The sequence below is a fragment of the Branchiostoma belcheri genome, unplaced genomic scaffold (genome assembly GCF_001625305.1).
Source record: "Branchiostoma belcheri isolate BF01 breed outbred unplaced genomic scaffold, Haploidv18h27 scaffold42, whole genome shotgun sequence".
Classification (NCBI taxonomy): Eukaryota; Metazoa; Chordata; class Leptocardii; order Amphioxiformes; family Branchiostomatidae; genus Branchiostoma; species Branchiostoma belcheri.
The window spans coordinates 2,219,272-2,240,365 of NW_017804043.1; the positions used below are offsets into that span (position 1 = coordinate 2,219,272).

At 41.2% G+C, this 21,094-nt stretch overlaps 2 protein-coding genes across 2 annotated transcripts in view; one reads left to right on the top strand and one right to left on the bottom strand.

The window, feature by feature from the left end:
• LOC109478071 overlaps positions 1-14,974 on the bottom strand; it is a 17,542-nt gene extending 2,568 nt beyond the window's left edge. The window contains exons 1-2 of the mRNA XM_019779531.1: positions 14,882-14,974; positions 11-169 (exon numbers count right to left, since the gene is read on the bottom strand). Of these exons, the coding sequence (XP_019635090.1) occupies positions 11-163 (153 nt within the window). The 5' untranslated portion in view covers positions 164-169; positions 14,882-14,974. The remainder of the gene's footprint in view (positions 1-10; positions 170-14,881) is intronic.
• On the top strand, positions 3,838-5,712 carry LOC109478068 (alpha-2,8-sialyltransferase 8B-like). The gene is made up of 4 exons (XM_019779528.1): positions 3,838-3,923; positions 4,366-4,594; positions 4,950-5,176; positions 5,408-5,712. The coding sequence occupies exons 1-4, from the start codon at positions 3,844-3,846 to the stop codon at positions 5,691-5,693; spliced, it is 822 nt and encodes a 273-aa protein (XP_019635087.1). The 5' UTR covers positions 3,838-3,843; the 3' UTR covers positions 5,694-5,712.
• Positions 14,975-21,094: the final 6,120 nt, after the last annotated feature.

Here is a 21,094-nt window from a genome sequence, read left to right on the forward strand (position 1 = left end):
ATCAACTTACATCTTCGTCGTCCAGCCGCTTGAGCAGATTTCGGAACTCGCTCAGTCGATCTTGAGCATCGTAAGGCGCAGGCGCAGACTCGACCGTTGGCAGGACCAACAACGTCATCAGCAGTGACGTCATGACACACACCAGGATATGTGAGTTGACCATATTTGTCTGAAATACAGAAACACTGATATAAGCCTTACGCACCACATCATTTGCTTGCGAATTATACAGTGCAAAACATATAAGGGTTCAGAATTGCTCAATGCGCATTAGTCAAAAGATAGTATACAGTATGCTAAAGAATTCAACCTCTGAGGACACCCGTGTATATTTTGGCAATCACACTCTCCACACCTTTCCCATATCACCTGCATCACAGCATGGGAACGGCTCCTGTCCAAACATGATGTATGTGCCTAGTGGTAACGAACGAAACTTCCTAAAGCTAGGATTTCAGGGTCATTTAAAAGGCCGCAAAAGACGTGAGAGTGATAAATTGTGAAAACCAGACGAACATGTGAAATATGTCCCGACATCATGGCCGTCCTTTCTTGTTTGATCAATGGCGCTTAAGCTCCTTTGATCCTGTTTTCGGCAAGTCTTTACGTCATTCTGAAGATGATGAATGAAACCACCTACAGTTTCAAAAACAGACTTAAGCGTCAGATATGACCAAACGATCTCGGTTTGACTCATTTCTACAAAAAGCAATAAACTCAATAAGCGAGTAAACGAGTTATCAATCATCACGCCTGCGTAATTCTCTCGTATATGACGCGAAGATGACCCAATCGTCGACCGAGAAGGCCGCATGAGAAAACAACTTAGCGTCCATAGAACGGTATATCGGCATTGCTTCTGAAGTACCATCTCAACATTCTTAGACTTTTGTCAGACATATTTGTGACCTAAATTAAAGAAACGTTACTCTGACCAACTTCGACATTTCAAAGATGAGCAAGAAATTGCCAAAGGCTCAGCCTCTGGCCTTTTTTCATAAATCAATACGACTTACTACTAGTATATGGCTGGCAGGAACAAAGTGGGAGCTAAATGAAAGTGGGTTACTTGTCTTCAGGCCATGTTGACATTTTTCAAAGAGGTATCAAAAACAGACTTAAGTATCGATCTCTGATCTTTCTCATAAAGCAATAAAATTTAATAACGACCAGGCTGAACGTGTCATCCATCTCAAGCCTGCTGTATTTCCCTGTAGGACGGGGTTCATGTATAAATGACACGTCCTGAGGTGGAACTCATAAAACAGAACGACCCAGTTGGCACAGTAAACCCCGATCTATGCCAATCAGATCTGACATACTTATGCTTAGGTCACATTTCCAAACCGGGGCCAGGCCGGGCTGTTTGTATGAAGGAAAAATTAACAATTCATATCAAAAGTACACAGAAATAGTGGCCATGAAAAACTTTTCTGTGTTTTGGTCTCTTTTATATCGTACTTCCCAAAATCTGCTTTTTCTCGCTTCTTGAGACAGTCGCATATGTACGAGCATATGGGGATAATGATACATGGCTTGTCAATTTTCATAAGGAATGCGAATTTTTATATTTCATTTAAGCATCTAAAATATCTGTGACAAAAAGCTCGTTACATGTTTGTCATATTTCAGGTGGTAAGGTTGTTTGTGTAAAAATGAAAAGCCTCGGGCCAAGGACATTATACAGGGGGTGTCCTTTTACGGGTCAATAACCTCTGGTGAGTGTATGTGCACCCAGGGGGTGTCCTTGGATGGACCAATAACGTCTGGTGAGTGTCTGTGCTCCCAACCACGCTCGTCCCCAGCGCCCGTGGAGAAGCCATAGGTTATAGATCGTGGCTTAGCCCAGGCTATGGAAAATAAACTTTCTTTAATGCAAATCTGTCGTTTTTGTTTTCTTTGCGCTTTCTAAAGAGTTATGATAACCTACTCTACTCTGGCGGTATTGTTGTGCGCGCTCGCTAGTCTTAACGTTACACGGCGGCCATCTGAATACATGTACACATCGGGACCTAAAACAAGACGCAAGATTCCTATTTTGGGGTATAAAATGCTGTCACAATGGTAATATATACCAAATGAAACGGACCTTTACAAAGTACCTCATTTGGTGACGCTATGAGGGTGTACCGTTATCCCTCTACATTTGCCCAGAAGGGAGTTAGTCGCGGAAGGAACTTAGCCACGGAGGGAGTTTTGGCATTCTCCGCGCCACAAACTCTCGTCCCCAGGACAGTTCACTCTGCTACCCAGCATGCTTTGCGCAAAATGCGTTCTCGGCCTCAGGACACAAATACACGCTAATGCTTCCGCACTGTGTTGCTCTGGGGATCCCGCCGCGCGCCCAGATGTGGATTTAATTATAGCGCGCTAGCGGACGCTGCGGAGGAGCGTGGCTCCCAACATTGTGCGTAATTAAGGTCACAAGTTGACTAATTAGGGAGTGTCAGTGCACCCTACCAAGGTAGCAGTTAGTTGTCTTGTTTGCCGGTTTAGGCAGCAGGTAGAAGGTTAATCTGTCTCCAACCCGTTCGACCACAACTATTTTCTTTGGCCTACTGAAACATGGCTAAGATTATGAAAAGATCTTTTATCACCATTCCAGTCTTATTTGCTGTAGTTTTGATTTTATCTTTCTTCCTGCTGCAGGAATACAACCTTACGAAGTAAGTATCTTTATGTTTACCTTCTTGTGTTTGAGTAACAGTAAACAGAGCAGTAGTTTGTTAGGCTAGACCAATCGTCTATTTGTTTGTCGGCATGGTGGCCTTGAAAAGGTGTACTTAAGTCCAACTGTTCTACCATGTCTTCCATGCACATGTGTATGTGAAGAATTGCAATAAATAAATAAATAAATAGATAAATAAATTGTGGAGGTAAACATTATGGATTTGCTTTGCAAATGTTACCTTTCTAGTTTTGTTACTAAAAGGTTATTTCAGGTGGGGGGAGAGATTATGTGAACAAAGAAGATTCGTACATAATGCTTTAGAATTAAAATTGATATGTCTTCTTCGTCAGTTCAGTGGTTTGAACTTCTTAGTCTTATTTGTTGATTGACGGCCAACATCAACGTACTTTGCCGCACTTGGTTGGTTGGTGAGGTCAGAGGTCACGGTAGCATGTTGATGTTTTTTTCAAAAGTAATGTGTCGGAAAATGGCAGCTATTGCAAGCTATCCAGCTTGTTCTTAAAGGAGTCTAAGGATTGGACAGACACGACCTCGCAGGCAGGGAGTTCCACTCAGCTACAGTTCGTGGAAAGAAAGACATCTGCCTGTGTGTTGTTCTGCAGAGACGCATGTCTGCATAAAGCACATTAAGCACATTAAGCATGTCTCCACAAAGCACATGTCGTAGGTCAGGGGGTGTGACCGTCTTGTCTGTCGTTTGTGTTGACTGACAGTGGGCAGGTTACGGGAGTCAACAGTGATCATTCCGTGATGCAACTTGTAGAATGTTGTTAAGGCCACACCGACCTAATTTTATGACATCCTCGCGCGCATTGATTTTCGCCTGTTCAGAGGATGTCAATTTCAGTGAGGATGTCAAGTTCTGTTAGGAAGAAACGCGCAAATAATCGAAGCCTTTAACAGTGATTAACTTGTTAGTTGAGGGGAGGTGACGAGAGGTGAGGTGAGGTGAGACATACTTTGTCGACAAATGTACCGATTTTGTATTCACGTAAAAGCCACAGGAATACCTTGATAACTTGATAGAAAATACAGCAAATCGAATGGAAATTACCTACACAGTACATTTCTATCTTTTAAATAAACTGTCATTTTACATCTCACGCTAGATTTAATATTGTTTTTGCGTCAGCTTCAGTACAAAACCCCTGATGAAGAGAAAAGTTACAGCCTTTGGCACTAAGGGTTCATTCATCGACTGGTACAACGTTACATCAGCATTTCGTATTAGGTAAGTGTATCTCAACATTTATCCAGTTGCTTGAGTGACTGATTTCTTGTGTAGATAAGTAAATATTCAAATCATTTTTGCAAAACACTATTATTTATTAAGAGGGATCCATATACAAAGAAATGGTACACAAACTGGAAATGGTACAAAAACGAAGCTGCAAGATTCTGTATAAACAAATATGAAAGTGGTGCTAGTGTCACGGAAATGAAAACAAACCTACAGTGGGTGTCACTGGAAGACAGGCAAAAAATGACGGGCCCAGATATTGCGGAAGAATCTGTTGCGGAATATTACATCAGATTTGAAAACAGATTGGATAATGTTGTTTGAGGAGTTGTACAGACGGGATATGAAAGAATAACATTTTTTGCGCCATGTAGCGTCAAATGTATCAGTCATATATGTACACAAGTTAAATATTTTAACATTTTTGTTTCAGCAATCTGACGAGTCGCTCTTTCAACCCATCAGAAAATTTCGTCATCTTTAAGTTTAACCAGTCTGAGAAAAATGGAACGTCTGTCACGACAACACCAGTGGGACATTACCGGACATGCGCGGTTGTCGGCAATAGCGGCATTCTCCTTGAAAGCGGCTGTGGGGAAGACATTGACCGCAATGATTTTGTTATCAGAGTAAATGGTGCTCCATTAAAGACATTCGAACAGGTGACAATACCTCCATGTTTCATCTTGTCCTTTTGATCGATCACTATAAGATGCTAATGCAATCCTTTATTAGTATCTTTACAAGTAAGATCTATAGTATTTGAAAGTTGATTAAAGGTGAACATCATTAAGTAGAACTTATTTAAATAAGGACCTCATTTGCATAATTTATGAGAAAATGCTATAATGGCATTCTTTGTTAAGATAAGACTATCTTTTGGTGTAGAATATGATCAACAGATATAATTCATGCATAATAGGGGATTGATATATAATATCTGAGTCATAAAGGCTAGCATCATTTGGCGAAGGTATGAGATCGTGGAACTCTAGTTGATATTTTTGTTTGTTTCAGGATGTCGGTGAGAAGACGAACATGACCATTATCAACAGGAGAGCATTAGACCAAATAGATAGACTCAATTCAGACCCCCATTTGATAATTTCTCGGAATAACTCCATAATGAGCTATATACTCGGCACCCACGGAAACTTTACTGCTTTAAACACGATGATAAGGAAGTTGGATCTTAACATCACAATCACGTATTCGGTGTCTCCACCAAGACCTCATATCAAAACGTAAGTGTCCCATGATGAAATCTCTCTTTCTTTCTCTCCCTCTCTCTCTCAGTCTCTCTCAGTCTCTTTCTTTCTATCTATCTGTCACTAAAACATATCGGGGTCCGTTTTGACCCCATTCGGCAAGATTGATCGCAAAATGCTTCATTCGGATGTGGGTCCTGACTTTCTTTCATCTATTACAGTATCTCTGTCAAATATCACTCTAATCAAAAATTGTCTTGCATTTAGGTTCTGGAATGAGAAGTACAACAGCAACCTTTCCGAGATGGCTACAACTCTCGGACTCAATACCTACACCCTTGCCAGTACATTTTGTGAAGTCATCACCCTATATGGCTTCTACCCATATCAAACGAATGTTTACAACAAAACATTATATTACAATTACTTCGACAAGATATCCATGAAAATGAAAGTCAAGAGAAGTATACATGATTATTTTCACCAGCATGAACTTTTAAAATCACTACATGACAGTGGGGCACTTAAGTTGGTAACGGATGTATGTAAATAAGGACTTGCTATGCTAACCTACACAGGAGTAAACATATTGATTTAGGTTATTTTTTTCGCCTTTCTGTTCCAGACAAATGAAACTATTGCTGACAGTAAAAATCAAGGCGATGGTTGTTCGTGATTTTGTTATGTTTACCGAAGGAAAACATATTGTTTTTCCTCAGTTTCTTCCTCTTTTTCTTCTCCAAACAGTGACCTCTGACCTGACCAATGACATGATTTGTTGACGTCTGTTACCATGGTGACTGGTCTTGGGCTATATAATGTTGCAATTTCATGGTCTGCTCTGCTCCTGTCACCATATACTAGTAGCACACGTATGTGAATTTGTTTGAGTAAGATTTAACAGAGCAGACCATGTTCGAAGGTAAACATTATGCATTTGCTTTGCAAATGTTACTTCTCTAGTTATTGGTTTATTTTTATGTATACAGGGTTCTGGATACAATAGGGGCCTACCACTGACTCCGTGCTGCTTTTATGTCTATTGTATATTAAAGTCGTGACAACAGCAAAAATTTCCTTCGACCAATTTCCCAGATCGCCAGAGAAAATTTTTCCATCAATTTCAGTCCACGCGTTTCTACACAATTGCCTATTTCAAAGCGGGGTTACAAAATTCAGTGACCCTCTTTCAAATCCGGCACAACCCTTTAGCCCACTTCTTTCCGTACGCAATTGCCTTTCAAAGCGCAGGCAGATTACACAATTCAGCGACCCTCTTCAAAAGCCGTTGACCCCGCCGAGGATTCCCAGTTTTCACAATCATGACCGGCACCTCTGGTACGGAATAATTGCCAGATGCTGTCAAAACTCTGAAACTCCTTTGAAGTATTCATTCCAACGTTTGATATTGTGCATGCTTCAAAATACGAATTCAAGTCCAGGGGACTAAGACATATGAGAACAAGAACTAGTTATGCCTTCAAGAACGTACAGAATTATCAACCAAGGATAGAGGTGTTCATAAACTCGTATTTTCCTAGAGCTATCGCTGTATTCATGACTTTGTTACTCAGTAGCTTTGATACGATCTCTGGTGCCGTGTCTTACCAAGGAAGGTCACAGTCTTGTAATTGCGAACTTGTACCCGTTTAGTCAGCCGTTCAACTCTACGATGACTTTTTACCAAAATTGCCACTGCCCCTATTATACTTTGCTACTGGCAAGAAGCAATAACGGTTGGTTTCTACGAATTTCATTCCGTTTCCATATATACATGTACAGGTCCCCTGTATATATCCTTTCTGTATGTTGAGTTTTATTCAAAGGCGCGCAAAGCGATTTCAAATTTCCTCATCAAGAGTATTTTTGTTTTGCCTGAAATATGCATCAGATGCCTAATAAGGAAACAGATAAATGGTCACAGACAGTTTCCGTTATAGAAGGAACTAAAAGATCTAAAAGGGTATCTACTCATTACCATTACATCAACTCAAGCTACGTAGTGACATACTCCATATGCCTGTCAAGGACTAGCAGATTCCCAAAGGGATCTCTTTACGAATTGCCTTGATAATGTCTGTCCGACATGCCTTGGCGTTCATGTAATTTTATCCTACACCGGTCGCTGATAATGATCATATTGTTTTTACACTTTTTATGTTACCTTCGCAGAAACATGTTTTCCATCTGATTTTTCTTCCTCTTCTGCAAATACATAAGGTCAATGACATGACATGGGCGGCTGTCACCGTGGTGACTGGGACTGTAGCAGACACTCTATGGTATTGAATTACATTATGTAGCAAGACAGAGTTGGAGGAGCTGGTCACAGCATGTTTGCGTAAGAATAAACAGAGCAGTAGTATGCTGGGCTACACCGTGTGAATGTCAACGTTTTGTGCATTTTTTTGCTTATGTTAAACTATTGATAATAAAGAGCACAATGAAACTGTATCTGCTCGCACATGCATCCACTCATCTAAGCGTAATTCGTGCGAACGTACCTGAAGCGAACATAACTCGCCTGGATTGATCGCAGAATTCATTTATGAAGACAAGATCTTCCAAACTACATAAATGCACTTTAGCATGACAGTTTGTGTAAGGGATAATTAGGTTACAGCTGTATAAATGTGTCAGGTTAGAGTCTGAGCTGCAATTATCTTTCGCTTTTGCCAGCATCTGATGTGTGAAGAGTCAAAGATCAGGACCTTTTGACACATTGGCATGGGGCTGTGGATAATCCTTTTTGAAAAACTATTGGAATGTTTGCACTGCAGTCAACCGATGAGGATCATATTGAGATATTAAAATCAAAAAACAACGTCCTTTACCACTTGCTTAACTGCATTCAAAGGCAAAGCTCTTGATATTTTTGGAAGGAACTATAAAAATCATGTACGCTCTCGCCTGTTGTCCTCGATTAAGTCAAGCTATGTAGTGACACAAAGATCTCACTGCCTACCTTTCACGAGATGATACTTACCTTTAGAGAAATTTGATCGTGTATTTTGTTTGTGCCTTTGTCTATTCTGGACAAATTTCTACAACAATCATTCTCAGTCTTTGTAACTTACTTACTCTTCTAGTGAAGAACAATGTATTATATCTGTATCATATATGAGAAAAAAATAATTCCCAAAGCGTGTATAATTCAATGAGGACTGTCTAATACGCCTGGTCCCCTGGCATCAATACATTATTGATGGCATCAGAGCAGACCTTACGGGGAAACTCAACTGGGCATGAAAGAAAAGCAACAGCCGTGAAAAATCCGATATGACACGTTTTCGTGCAGGTAATGATCCCTTACATACCGGGGATAAGGTGACAAAATAATGGATGTGTTATTGCTTTTTTCATGAGTAACCGCAAAGTAGTGTTCACCAACAAAGGGCCAATTTGGATGTAAACCACGAAGGGTCGTAGCTTGGTAGCCTGCAATCCATCTGTATCGGTATAGCCGGTATAACCGCCCTTCGGCGTAACACACCAGCTTCGCAGGCACGCGGCGCTTGTTACACCTAACCCTTGAACATCTAACTCTAGGCATGGTAAAGCTATCTAATGACAATGCCCCTACTGTACTAGGTTACAGCGAGTTCCACTCTGCGATAGTTCTAGGAAAGAATGACTTCTTAACACCGCAATCCTTGGTTGATAACTCTGGTACTTGAAGGCATGGCTATTTCTTGTTCTCTTCTGGGCTGGTATTAGGTACTTAGTAGTTGGGACGTCCACCAGTTTTTTAGTCATTTCATCGCAGTTACCGTTGGCCCACCAGGGAAGCTAGTAAGAAGCCGGTGGTAGATGCGGCGTGTGGGACCCAGGCTAGAACGGTCGTGGTGGAGACGGTAAAAATTACCAAAAAATGGACAAAAAAATGTTGACAAAAACACTACAGAGGCATTTTCTTAAGTGGAATATTCTGTTCATCCCCATTTCACTTATGACTTGAGATTCAGACACTGACAAGCACACAACTTCTCCAGAGAGTCTATACAGTATGGGACGAAGATGTGTTGTAATTTAATGTAATTTAATTTTATATTTATATCAGAAAGTTTATTGCAAATACTTGCCCGAAGGCTAATTGCAGTTCCAAACAACATAGAAAGAAAGTACAGTGGTATGTGAGACTATATCTACTTCTAACATTATACTATATTCTACAACATGACATGACACTAGTTTTACTGGGTTTGACTTCTTCTTTTTAGGCAGTGGAAGACGAATTTACCCACTTCTTCTGTAATATGTGGGTTCTTTGATTTTAGTAGTAAAAATGTTTTTTTGTGGTAGGGAACGGTGGGGAAGTAAGGCAGCATTTTGGAGCATTTAATATAACCAGCCGCCTCCACATGCCTGCAAGGCTGGTGTGTTACATTGAAGAACGGCTATAGCCGCTATACTACCAAAAACAACACAGAAACATGTGGATGAGTGACAATGATAGACTACCAGTGCCAGCCCTGTCGGATGTACACATGAATCACACCTTTCGGCATGATCCACACGCGAAACTGGTGCTCACGGGGACATATACAGACGTCATAACCGTGAACATCGTCATCAGCGTGGCAGAAAACATTTCCTTGACGATTTAAAGATCCTGTTTTGAAAGTGAAGATTTCTGTTCTGTTTTATTGAGGAAATAATTTCTGTCGCAATAGAGCAATTATGACCATCCAATATAAAATTTAACCAAACATCAAATGCCCCATGGTCTCAAATGTTATTTCATTGCCTGTCGTATATAATATACCTTTGGCCGCGGGGTTTGTTGCAATATTGCATCATTAAACATCAAGGTGGTGCGATACAAACATCCATTTCTAAGTTTCAGTAATATCAGAATTACTCTTTGGTCACAAGAAAATGATCCTCCCATTCGTCAGCTGCCATGCTGATTACTTTTGGTTTGGAAAAAATATGAACCTGAAATGAGTCGGACCTGGAATATTTTAGAACTATGTACGTTTATTTATTTTTTTTATTCCGAAACATGCAATCACAAGACGAGGTGACGGCACACTCAAGTTTTTTTCAACTTATATTAATGCCGCCACCAACACAGGGACAGTACAATACTCATTTTCACCTGAGCGAAGTGAGGAAAGTCGTGTAAAGTGCCTTTCCCAAGGGCACAAGATCGGTGGCATGTCAGGACTCGAACTCGGGGCCTCTGGTTCCGAGTCGAGAACGCTGCCGCTACACGCCACACGACCCCACTAACGTTTATTGGAAACCTAAGTTCTTGTACACTGTTCAAACCACTAACACCTTAGAACAGTCTCTTTTACTTGTAGCACCTGAAAATTTGCTATGTACTCTTCAGATTATACCTTTGTACCTGAAGCTGATATAACCAAAAAAACAATCAATTCAATTGTCAGATGTGACAGGATTTTGAGAAAATCGTACTTGCGTGTTGCCTCTCTTTGTTGAATGTTTGGGAGAAGCTGTGCTAAGTACGACGGCCGTACTTATGTATGGGACCTATTGCGTGACTTGATACTTAATTTCAGTGCGTCTTTGTACATTTTTTTTACTTTACTTTACTTTATTCATAAAAAATCAACATAGCAGTAGTACATGGTACAACTGAATTGGGTTGACCTAACAAAAAGTAAACACGAGTCAACTTAGCAAAAGTACATTAGAGACATCACAACACTTACATTATACATAGAGGCACTAAGCCTTCATTTGGCTGTTGTATAGACGGATTGAGTAATGTAAGAATGAATTATACAGTCTGTTTGTTCTAGCCCTGGGTACCCTGATCCCCCCCGAGTTCCTGAGAGACATTCCCGTTCCTGCTGGCCTCACGTCCGGTACCAAGTCATGCAGTGGATGCTCCGGGTTTAGCATGTTTTTGAGCAGTTTAACTGCCGCCAGTTCACGACGTTCCCTAAGAGTGGGAAGGACAGGGACACATTTTCTTTGACGCATATTAGTCTGATCCTAGCGTGTGGCAATCCGGATCTAACCGGGGATCAACCTGTAATCCCCACATCATTTAGACGAGATCCACTCAGCGGAATCTGCTTGTACGATGATCCGCCTTAGCAACACCCGACAAATATGACTATAATGCTCAGCCTGCTAATTCTCGTACAAATTTAATGACTGTCTCATGTACAGTGGGAATGCTGTCTCGTGTATAAAGTTGAGAAAAGACTGTCTTGAATGGAGGGTAGAGTGAAAAGAAAGTTACATAGACCACTTACCTGAGCCAGCATGGCTCTCCAAACAAGTACGGCAAAGCAATCAGCGCGTTGGTGCTTCTTTTTACTAGTTTACTATGTATACGTGGTAGCTTTATATAAGATACTTGAGTGCGCTACCACTTTGCGTTGTACTATGTTATACTGTTATACTGTGAGAACAATAAAACATTCGTTGATGTTGGCCGCCAAACAACAAAGAAGAGAAGGACTCCCATGGCCCACGCACCTTTCAGGCCCGCTGGAGAAGTTAAGTTACGGAGTCGTTGAGATATTGTTTTCATAAAAACAAAACTGAGAGAAAGGCGTGAAAGATGGTCACCTTAAGGGTTTGATAGAAAAAGGTCAGCACAGGCCAATGCAAGAAACATCGAGCTCGTTTCTTTTCTCGAAAATGGTAAGGGCGAAAGAAGGGGCTTGCCTAAAGTACCTTGGAACATTGCCCAAACTTGCCGGAAACTTTCGGGCAGGTCACGGGTGACGAGTGCGATGAAAGCACTAAAACATGAAAGGAATCCATGTAGATACAACCCATAAAGTTTAACTCATGTATATCTTTGTTTTACCCGTATCCACCGCCACAGGATACTCCTTAGCATCATGCTCAAAGGTACCAAGCCTCATTGCAGACAAGCCCACAAGGGGAGTACAAAGAACTTCGATTCTTATTAGATCTTAAATATTCATGGATTCTTATTGATTTCATTCCGGACGTAGGTGTTCCTATGCGGGTAATTTCTTGTGGGGTCACAAACAGATACAAAACAACACAAAGACAACGGCGGCGTAAAAAGAGGGGAAGTCATGTGGTGAATTGTTGAAACGTCGTCTGAAAATGACGTGTATGAGATGAGTTTTCCGGTGGTATTTCCTCTGGGGGTGGTCGTTATTGGAAACTGTCGAACATGAGCAGAGTGAAGGCGACAAGGGCGTTTTAGATGTGGGTTAGGTCCCAACTCCTTTTCTGCCTGTTAGATTTTGGACCCCTGGTGGCTTGTTTTGTGTTCGTTAGTGTCTATTTGTGACACCAGGTACTAGTTAAGTTATCCACCACACCATAGCACGCCACAGTATCTTAAATCAGATATAACTTGTCTCGATATGAACATATATTCTACCAGAATAGTACTGCCAAAAGTGAAGCAGAGACAATTGCCCTTGATAGAGCTGGCTGGAAGTACCTGGCAGAGGGGAGCAAGGGGCCAGTACCTGGCCTGTGCATATAGGCAGTAGGCAGGCAGGGTATATTCTACCTCACGACTGTACGAACGTTTAATTGCATGTTAATTAAGAAGTTGGAAAGGCTTGCACGACCGGTGTCTTACACAACTGACCACCTGTCGCAAGTAGCGTCTAGCCTTAATCGTCTTAGCGACAAGTATCCGAGGATCTTAACAGTTTAAGACTTCTAGACACCTGGCAAAGCTTATGACTCACGAAAAACAACTTTACTCACAATTCGCAGACAAAGACGATTAAGATCCCGCCTACTGAGGTGTTACTCGTGTAAAAGCCTTGTTCATATCCGCCTTTCCATTTTTAAGCTTCTATTTTTATAGCTGTCTATTAGTGCTGCAATTTGATGTCTATAATTTATCCTCTCTCTAGAAGCAAATCATTGTTACAGTACTTCATTTTACTTCAGTAAGCGTTTTTCCTCAAAATAGATGACAAAATGTCCAACTTTCTGTACACTAATTCCCTGAACATTTTTGCTCATTCCCTTAGCTTTAGAGTGATGATAGACATTAGACGCATGTAGTGCAAATACTTGCTCATCTTTCCCTCATGGTAAATGATAATTAATAACGAAAGGTGGAACCATACCTTCTCTACTTCCTACAAGGTAAAACATAACGCAGTCGGTGGCACCTTTTAAACCATTTTACTCCATTAAGTTTTACTTTCCATCGGACTTTTTTTTAGCGAACTCAGAGGTTGGTCCATGTACCACCCACGTAAGGCATTAGCCGTGCTCGCACAGAAATGGAACTCTTGCCAGGAAGTTAATAAGAGTGAAGATTGTAGCGTGTTCTGATGACTGAACTCGTACACATGTCACGTTACCGGCCGCGAGTGGCGCCGAGGGGCTATTACAGGACGGTTTTGTCTTCTGAAGTCTGTCAGTGACAGTTTTTTTTAGTGCCTCGCGACACGGATTTCAATCAAGTCAATTTTCGTTCAGGGGAGACCCTAGACGGCTGTATGTGAGTTTGGAATATAAAGCGCACAACCAGAAAGTTCCACACTAGTTTTGTAGCTACTGTAGGTACGTATAATGTAAAGTAACTGGTCTGGGCCACTCCATACTTCTGTAACCGACGTGTGTGGTTCTTTAACATGATCAATGTGTGGTGCTTTTCGTCCACCGTCTTGCTCGAGCTTACTCCCCTCCCAGAACTGATAGGGATAGAGACGGGATTACTAAACACTACACCACGGCACACTAGATCACTGTGGAATACCTTTCTTGAACAGCGCTAGCCTTTTAATACCTTTGGCATGCATAACATAACATACTGACACTGTACATGTATCATTTAGTTGTGCATAGGAATCAGATCACAGGAGAATGTAGTTTTGAATAGCTATTCTAAAACCACTGTCAGTATGACGCAAAAGCTGCGTCATAGTTGGATTGGACCAGATAAGTGGAGAAAGTAGTTTTGAATAGCTAGCCTAGAATCATTGTAAGAATGACGCAAAAAGCTACATCATAGTTGGGTGGGAATTACTTTTTTGAATAGTCAATCTGGTACTCCTGTATACATGACCAAAGTGCATGTCTTGGGTATTTCTTCAATGGCCATTCTAAACCATTGTATAAATGACGCAAGACACGATTCAAATTATACTAAATGTCCACCTTTTCTTTTTATACTGTGACTTATGGGTTAAATGCTTCATTGAAACCACACCTTTTGCAGCCTACATCCAATTTTAACGTTTGGTACAATGCATTCCGTACGTATTAACACAGTTAATAATTCATAAAAACTGCGTGGTGTATAATTGTATACCTGTGTATGTAAAAGGTCCCCCTTAAATAAAAACAGACAGAAAGGGCTCTTTGTTGCTCTTTTCGTGTCCTCTCTAATGCCATAAGTAAGTTGGTGGGACCAGAACTTAACGGGTTATTTGTAGTGCTAGGGACAGGTGACAATGTGTTTCTAACGAGTCGCATTCTTCTGTAACAAGGTCATACATATGCTCCCAAAAACTTGTTATTTCCTCGTACTTTTCACATATTTGAGAAGATATTTTCTTATCCAACTATGGTGTTTAAGAGTATCATTAAAAATTTATTAACACTTTATGTGTTGTGTAGCGTATAGCAGCGAGTCAAACACACATCACCACTTATAGATTGCATAAACCAAGGAGCTCTCACAAGGGCTTGAAACTCCCTTACATAAACATAAACGTCCTAAAATCATTGAATTAGCTAGTTTGTACTTATCCGATCATAATTAAATCAACAAGACATAAAGCAACGATACAAAGCTCTTACCTGTTCTGTTCTGTATTGCTCTGGTCGTCCCCAAGTTGGCGGTGTCTGTCCCGACGCGTCTGTTCTGTCCTTGGCGGCCGAAGTAAGCCTGGAACGCCCGAGTTATATGGACCCAGCCCGCCCGCGCTTTACGGAACGGTTTCCCTGGAGACCAGAACGTCACGCGGTCTGTCTGGCAGCTGATTGGTCAGCTGTACTCTCGCGAGATGAATTGCGCAAGATCGTCGTTAACGTTTGGCAGCCCCCCTCATGTTCTTGTACCCGGTGTCAAGCCAAATACATGATCCTGCCAAATACATGACTCCGACACTACTTGAGGGTTTCCAACGTACCTAAGACAAGGGGTGGGATGGGTTTAGTCGTGATGTGGGAGACTAAACCTAACCTAACCCTAGCCCTGAACAATGATCCCAACTCTAACCCTAACCCTAACCCTAACTCCTAACTCTAATACCAACCCTAACCTGAACCCTAGCCTGACCTCTCACGTATGTGGCAGCTCAAGGGTTTGGCTCAACACCGGAATGTTGGGTGCCGCAAATGCCTTTTCATTCATTAATATAAATTGTACTGCACAGTTTCGCATTGACAAAGCAGTTAAACTATCCAGACATGCCCCATTACGCAAGTAGGCCGTACTTGCTGCAATATCTTGCACATGAATTGCCTCCTCGCAAGAAAAATTGTTAGTGCGGGAAAGTCCGTTCAACGACACTTGAACAAGGCAGTTGGACAGACAGCCTATTTAAATGGCACCTCCTAGCGGAATTCTGACTAACTGCATCTAGTACGGTAGTATGAGCCACTGATACTGTGACTATGTGATTACGTTATAATGCATTTTCAGAGCTTCGTCTCACTTCAAAATCATTTAAGGAACTATTTTGCATGAGCTTTCAAGGCCAAGTTCCTTTGATATATAATTCAACACCTTGACTAAAGATAGAAGGGGTTACAGCGATTTTGGACATTTGCATGATAGAGTGCGAATGTCTTACCATATGTCGCTGTTACTGTTGTGCAGCTGGCGAACACGTCCAGTAAGACAACCCTGGTCTCTTGTAGTGTTGCTAGACGGTCTAGGGCTTCTGTAAGTAATATTCATTTATTTATTTCATCTTAAGACGACTGGGTAGCCCCATTCAGCTTACTTTAGCTGTTTTCCAAGGGGGCCCAGCAAAATTACACAAGACATTGTTACATACAGTAAGACAACATACAGTAAACATAAAAGTCCGATGCGTCAAAACAGAGTCATAGTCCTATACTCAAAGTTCTAGCCATTCAAAGGTCAAAAACACGAAAATCAAGGAATGGAGGTCAGAGGTCAGGTTTCATGTGACATATGTTTCAAGCCTGCTTTAAACTGAGATAGTGTAGGTACATGTCTTAGGTCTGCTGGAAGTGTTAATAAAATAACACGCAGACGTAACATAAGGACATCAACAACAGAGACATTTAGACAACGAGCGATCACCATGGCATCACAGCCAGCGAGAGGTAGGGAAAAAACGGGCGAGAGTTGGCTGATTTGCCTACCAATAATTTGCATATGTCTTCAAATAATCTGCATGTATATGATGTAAACAAAAGCAGCGACCGATCATGAAGCTATATTATATGTTTGCATGAAATGCCACCCTGACTTGTCAAAATACAAACTCAAGAATGATAATAATGCTAACCTTTTCTTCAAGTCACAAAGGGGGTGGGTACTTATTCAGGACCAGTAACATACTATGTAGTTACTATAGTGTCGAATCGTATATAGCTGTTTATCGTGCATGTATGGAGTCATCGGGTTGCTAAATCGAATTCACGGTAGTGTTTCCGGTATCTTTCGGCATAATACCGACTAGTTTTAGGGCTATATCTATTGATATGTCTTCTTTGTTTGTGTGCGAAGGCTGTATATGTCGTAAATTGTGAGTAAGATACAGAAACATCTAAGAAAAGGACGATTTTACCCACCTCTTGACACTTTGTCGTCCGACTCCCATGTTCTGAGGCAAAGGTCAAAGGTTACCTTGCCCATCTCGTACTCATGGTACTAACCTCGTCCCCAGGGCATCCGGCCATTATAAGCAAACCATGTTTTCAGCACCAAGGACAGGGCCAACATAAGTGTTAATAGGATGTATCCACAGGCTAGGAGGGCTCCAAACGTCACAGTAGTTTAAGGTATCAGCGTTGTGGAGGTATAGAATGTGTTTGATTTAAAAGATCCATCATTTTGTGGAATATGAAATTTTGTGGAATATGAATCTTTATTGCATGTTCTTGCCCAGATGGGCTAAATGCACAATATGACATGCAGTATGCAAAACATGAGTATTGCATACTGGAACGCTATATTCTAATGCTAATTGCTAGGAATCTATACATTACAACAATACTTAACACACACACACACATATACAGTTTCCTCCCTGCAACCCTGCTATTATTCTCTTCAAGCATCGCCATCGGATAGTTCGTTGTACAGAAAGTTCCCGAGTGACTCTACTCAGCAGCGCTACCTTACGGAGTTTCTTTGAACTTCAGCGTATCTTCCCTTAGTTCTATAGCAAATCAGTTGGCAAATCACACTAAGAACACAGACGTCTTTACGTTTAATAAGTTTAATAAGTCACAATACTCTTTATTCAACAAAGATATATCTTTATCCTTTTCCACATTCAGTATCATGGTAACTTAGCATGTTTGAAAGTCGATGAAAAAAAGAAATTCATCTAACAAGTTCAATATGGATCCTTGGGTTTCCGCTGTATTAAAATGGAATAAATGGACAATCCAGTAATTAGGGGGGGGGGTAAACATCTTGTCAATTGTTTAAATGTGGTCGCATTGGTTTGCATGGGAATACAACGAGGTAGTTCTCAAAACGAACAGTAAACAACCACAAAGAACTAGACATAAATATCTAGATGTGAACGTTGTGTGCTTCATCATAGAAGTTCTGTTTTTCATTTTCTGGTGTGTCACCTTTCCTTTTATCATAAAGCATAAAGGCGCTACATTCGAGAGGAAATAGATAAAGTTGCTATGGCATTGTCCTAAAATGGATCTTGTGTATTCTATAGCTTCCAGTCCTCATCGTCCAATACTCAAAATGCAGAACTCCATATTCCGACATGGTGTAACCCTTTACATGGTGTAACCCTTTAGCTACATATAAATATCAAACAACGATAAATATTCTCATACAACTTTTTCTTAGAGACTATAGACAATTGGGACAAAGTTAATAGCATAGAATCGCCTCGAACTTCGCTGATGACTTAGTAGAGATCATCCACGACGCATGCGTATTCTGGAGTCAGTAAAGGCTTCGGTGGCTCAGGGCATGATGGGATAGCCACGTCACCAGCGGACCCTGTTCTCGGCCTTGCTGGGATCTCCCTGCAGAAAAGTAGATCGATAAACAATACAAGATTTACTGATACTGACTGTATGTGTTTCAAGGAAACACCTTAGACCTAAGGGATATGGCATTTGTAGGGGCTCTGGAAATGGTTTCCTTGACCGGAGGTTTACCTCTAAATGTACTTACGCGGGGTCTCTCTGGAGAGAAATAAAACACAAGAAAAGGAGACGATTTTCAGACTGTGCGTTTCAAAATGACACCTTCGCGGCTCCCATATCTGCAAGCATCCCTGGCAGTCCATCCTTTATCACAGGTTTGCTTGAAGATGTACTTACCCATGGTCTCTCTGGAGAGAACGAAACAACTGCAGGAACAAAGACTTAACAGCTGTGCGTTTTAAAATGCACCTTTGAGAGTTCCTACATCTCCTGGCATCCCTGTCATTCTATCCCCGAGCAATAGTTTGCCTCAAACTGTACTAATCAGACGACGTCTTTATTGGTTTTCCAACCGCAAACATACATATGCAGGGAAGGACACAAGTCTCCCTGAATTGGGTAGTTTGTTACAATAAACACATAATACAGTACAATCGATAAGCAATAAACAGTAGTAAAATACAGCATAAAGATAGCAAAATTGGATGCAGATACAGCATGGGGTAGTTTATGAAACAGACTTGTTGTACAGTTTTATCGCACAATGAACAAATGACCTTTTCAACCGCTTAGTCCTGGCTTTTGGCACAGTGAAGGCACTGTCGTTCCGCAAACATCTACCTACGTTTATATTGGGTCTCCCTGAAGAAGACGGAAAGATTCGAAGGCAGAGCCAGGACACACGTACTTGATGTACAGACTAAGCTAACTATTCATAGGAATCTAAACCCATAACACAAGTTTTGTGTGTATGATGTACAGATGTGTTATTCTGTTCAGTGTCCGCGTTGCTGGTCGTTTTAAACTTTTAATAGCATGTATCTTCGGGGACTGAAGTGTTTTCTGGCACCTGTTCAATACTGTTAGAAACCAGCCTGCGGAAATGTCGTGTTAGCAACAGGAATAGTAATCCTAACGCGCACTCTTCCTCTGTTGTGTGAATAAATGGCTTCAATGATTCAAGTCGATCTCTGTATCCTGTACGCAGAATGGCATATATACCTTTTGGTCATTTTGAGTTTCTTTAGAACATTCTCTCTACTATACAAGATAAATTGACTAACAGATAATGATGCAGTACTTATTCATATCACAATATGTTTCATAATATGATATCAAGATTGTATCTTAATAGTGTTCACCTTACAGATTCAACGCGAGTTCTATCTGATTCTATCAAGCGAGATGCCGTAGAATGACTCTAGCTCCATTCTGTTGGTGATTTATTCCACTGCTGTGTCTCTCGGTCTTTGATGTTGTCCAGATACTCAACGATTCATGCCTAAGTAAACGGACCGTGAAGAGGGAGGAAGTGATACTTTGTAGGTGTAAATGGCCCTTTCCCGGGGACATGCATTCAACCTGTCGCCGTTCTATTGATGTTTTGTAAAGGCACGGCCACATTTGTCCTGGGCCGTTGTACGATTTTGATTCCGTAGGATTTACAAGCAGGTTGTGAGAGAACCAATCGACGATACGGGTCTAAGATTAAGACATCCTTGTCGATAATAAGACAGCTAATTTTTGGTAGATATCTGTCTTCAGACTTTTTAGAATACTTGTGATAGTTTCTAAAGATTTTAATACAATACTGAAGAATGGTCTGAGAACTTCAGAAATGACGATATCACAAAAACTTACATTAGACTACATTATGTTGACCGTCACGTTTACATTGAGTTCTACACAACCTTCATTTTTATTCCGTACGATGTTTGGCTCTTAGTTCACATCTAACTACAGATATGGGTATTATAAGTTCGCAAGGGGGTCATCAAGGTCATAATGCATCACGAGCGCAAGAACAACTTTTGATGTATGCTTTCCAAGGACACAGGATGCCCGGTTACGTCTGGTCCAGTGGCTCCACCTTCTGGGCCTTCCTCCAATTAGGACTACCTCTCAAGGTTTTTAAGATTTCACGTATCAGGGAAAGCAATGGAAAAAGGTCATCTCCTTAATGTTAATGTGAGAACAGGTGGTTGGAGTGAACTTAAAGTCCACTTAGAACGAGCTTTTGAATCTGAGTCAGCAATTTTTCTGTTGACGGTTACGCTTTTCAGTGTGAGAAAGCAGTGACCCAGACATTTGTGCTGGGCCTAGGGCATCGCACATAACTCGCACATCTACAGAACGTACTGCGCCTACGCGAAACCTGTGATGCATGCCACTCCAGGGATGTCGAATTCGGAAGATTCGAGGACGAATCTTGTAAAGAAAAGGGGGAGTAGTGTAGCAGTGGGGGGTTTATAGGCGCTACCAACAGATCCGGCAAACGGGTCTAGACCTGCTGCCATGCTGATTACTTTTGGTTTGAAAAAAATATGAACCTGGAATAAGTTGGACCTGGAATATTTTAGAACTATGTACGTTTATTGGAAACCTAACTTCTTGTACACTGTTCAAACCACTAACACCTTAGAACCGTCTCTTTTACTTGTAGCACCTGAAAATTTACTCTGTGCTCTTCAGATTATACCTCTGTACCTGAAGCTGATATAACCAAAAAAACAATCAATTCAATTGTCCGATGTGACAGGATTTTGAGAAAATCGTACTTGCGTGTTGTCTCTCTTTGTTGAATGTTTGGGAGAAGCTGTGCTAAGTCCGACGGCCGTACCTATGTATACTTGCTCCCCCCCTCCCGTGGGCAGACAAGTAACAGGCACACAAGACATTGTAACGATC

Bases quoted from the DNA above. Each gene is read 5' to 3' on its own strand.
- LOC109478068 (XM_019779528.1), top strand. From the start codon at position 3,844: ATGAAGAGAAAAGTTACAGCCTTTGGCACTAAGGGTTCATTCATCGAC. The intron at 3,924-4,365 runs GTAAGTGTATCT...TTTTTGTTTCAG, and splicing joins ACATCAGCATTTCGTATTAG to CAATCTGACGAGTCGCTCTT. The intron at 4,595-4,949 runs GTGACAATACCT...TGTTTGTTTCAG, and splicing joins CATTAAAGACATTCGAACAG to GATGTCGGTGAGAAGACGAA.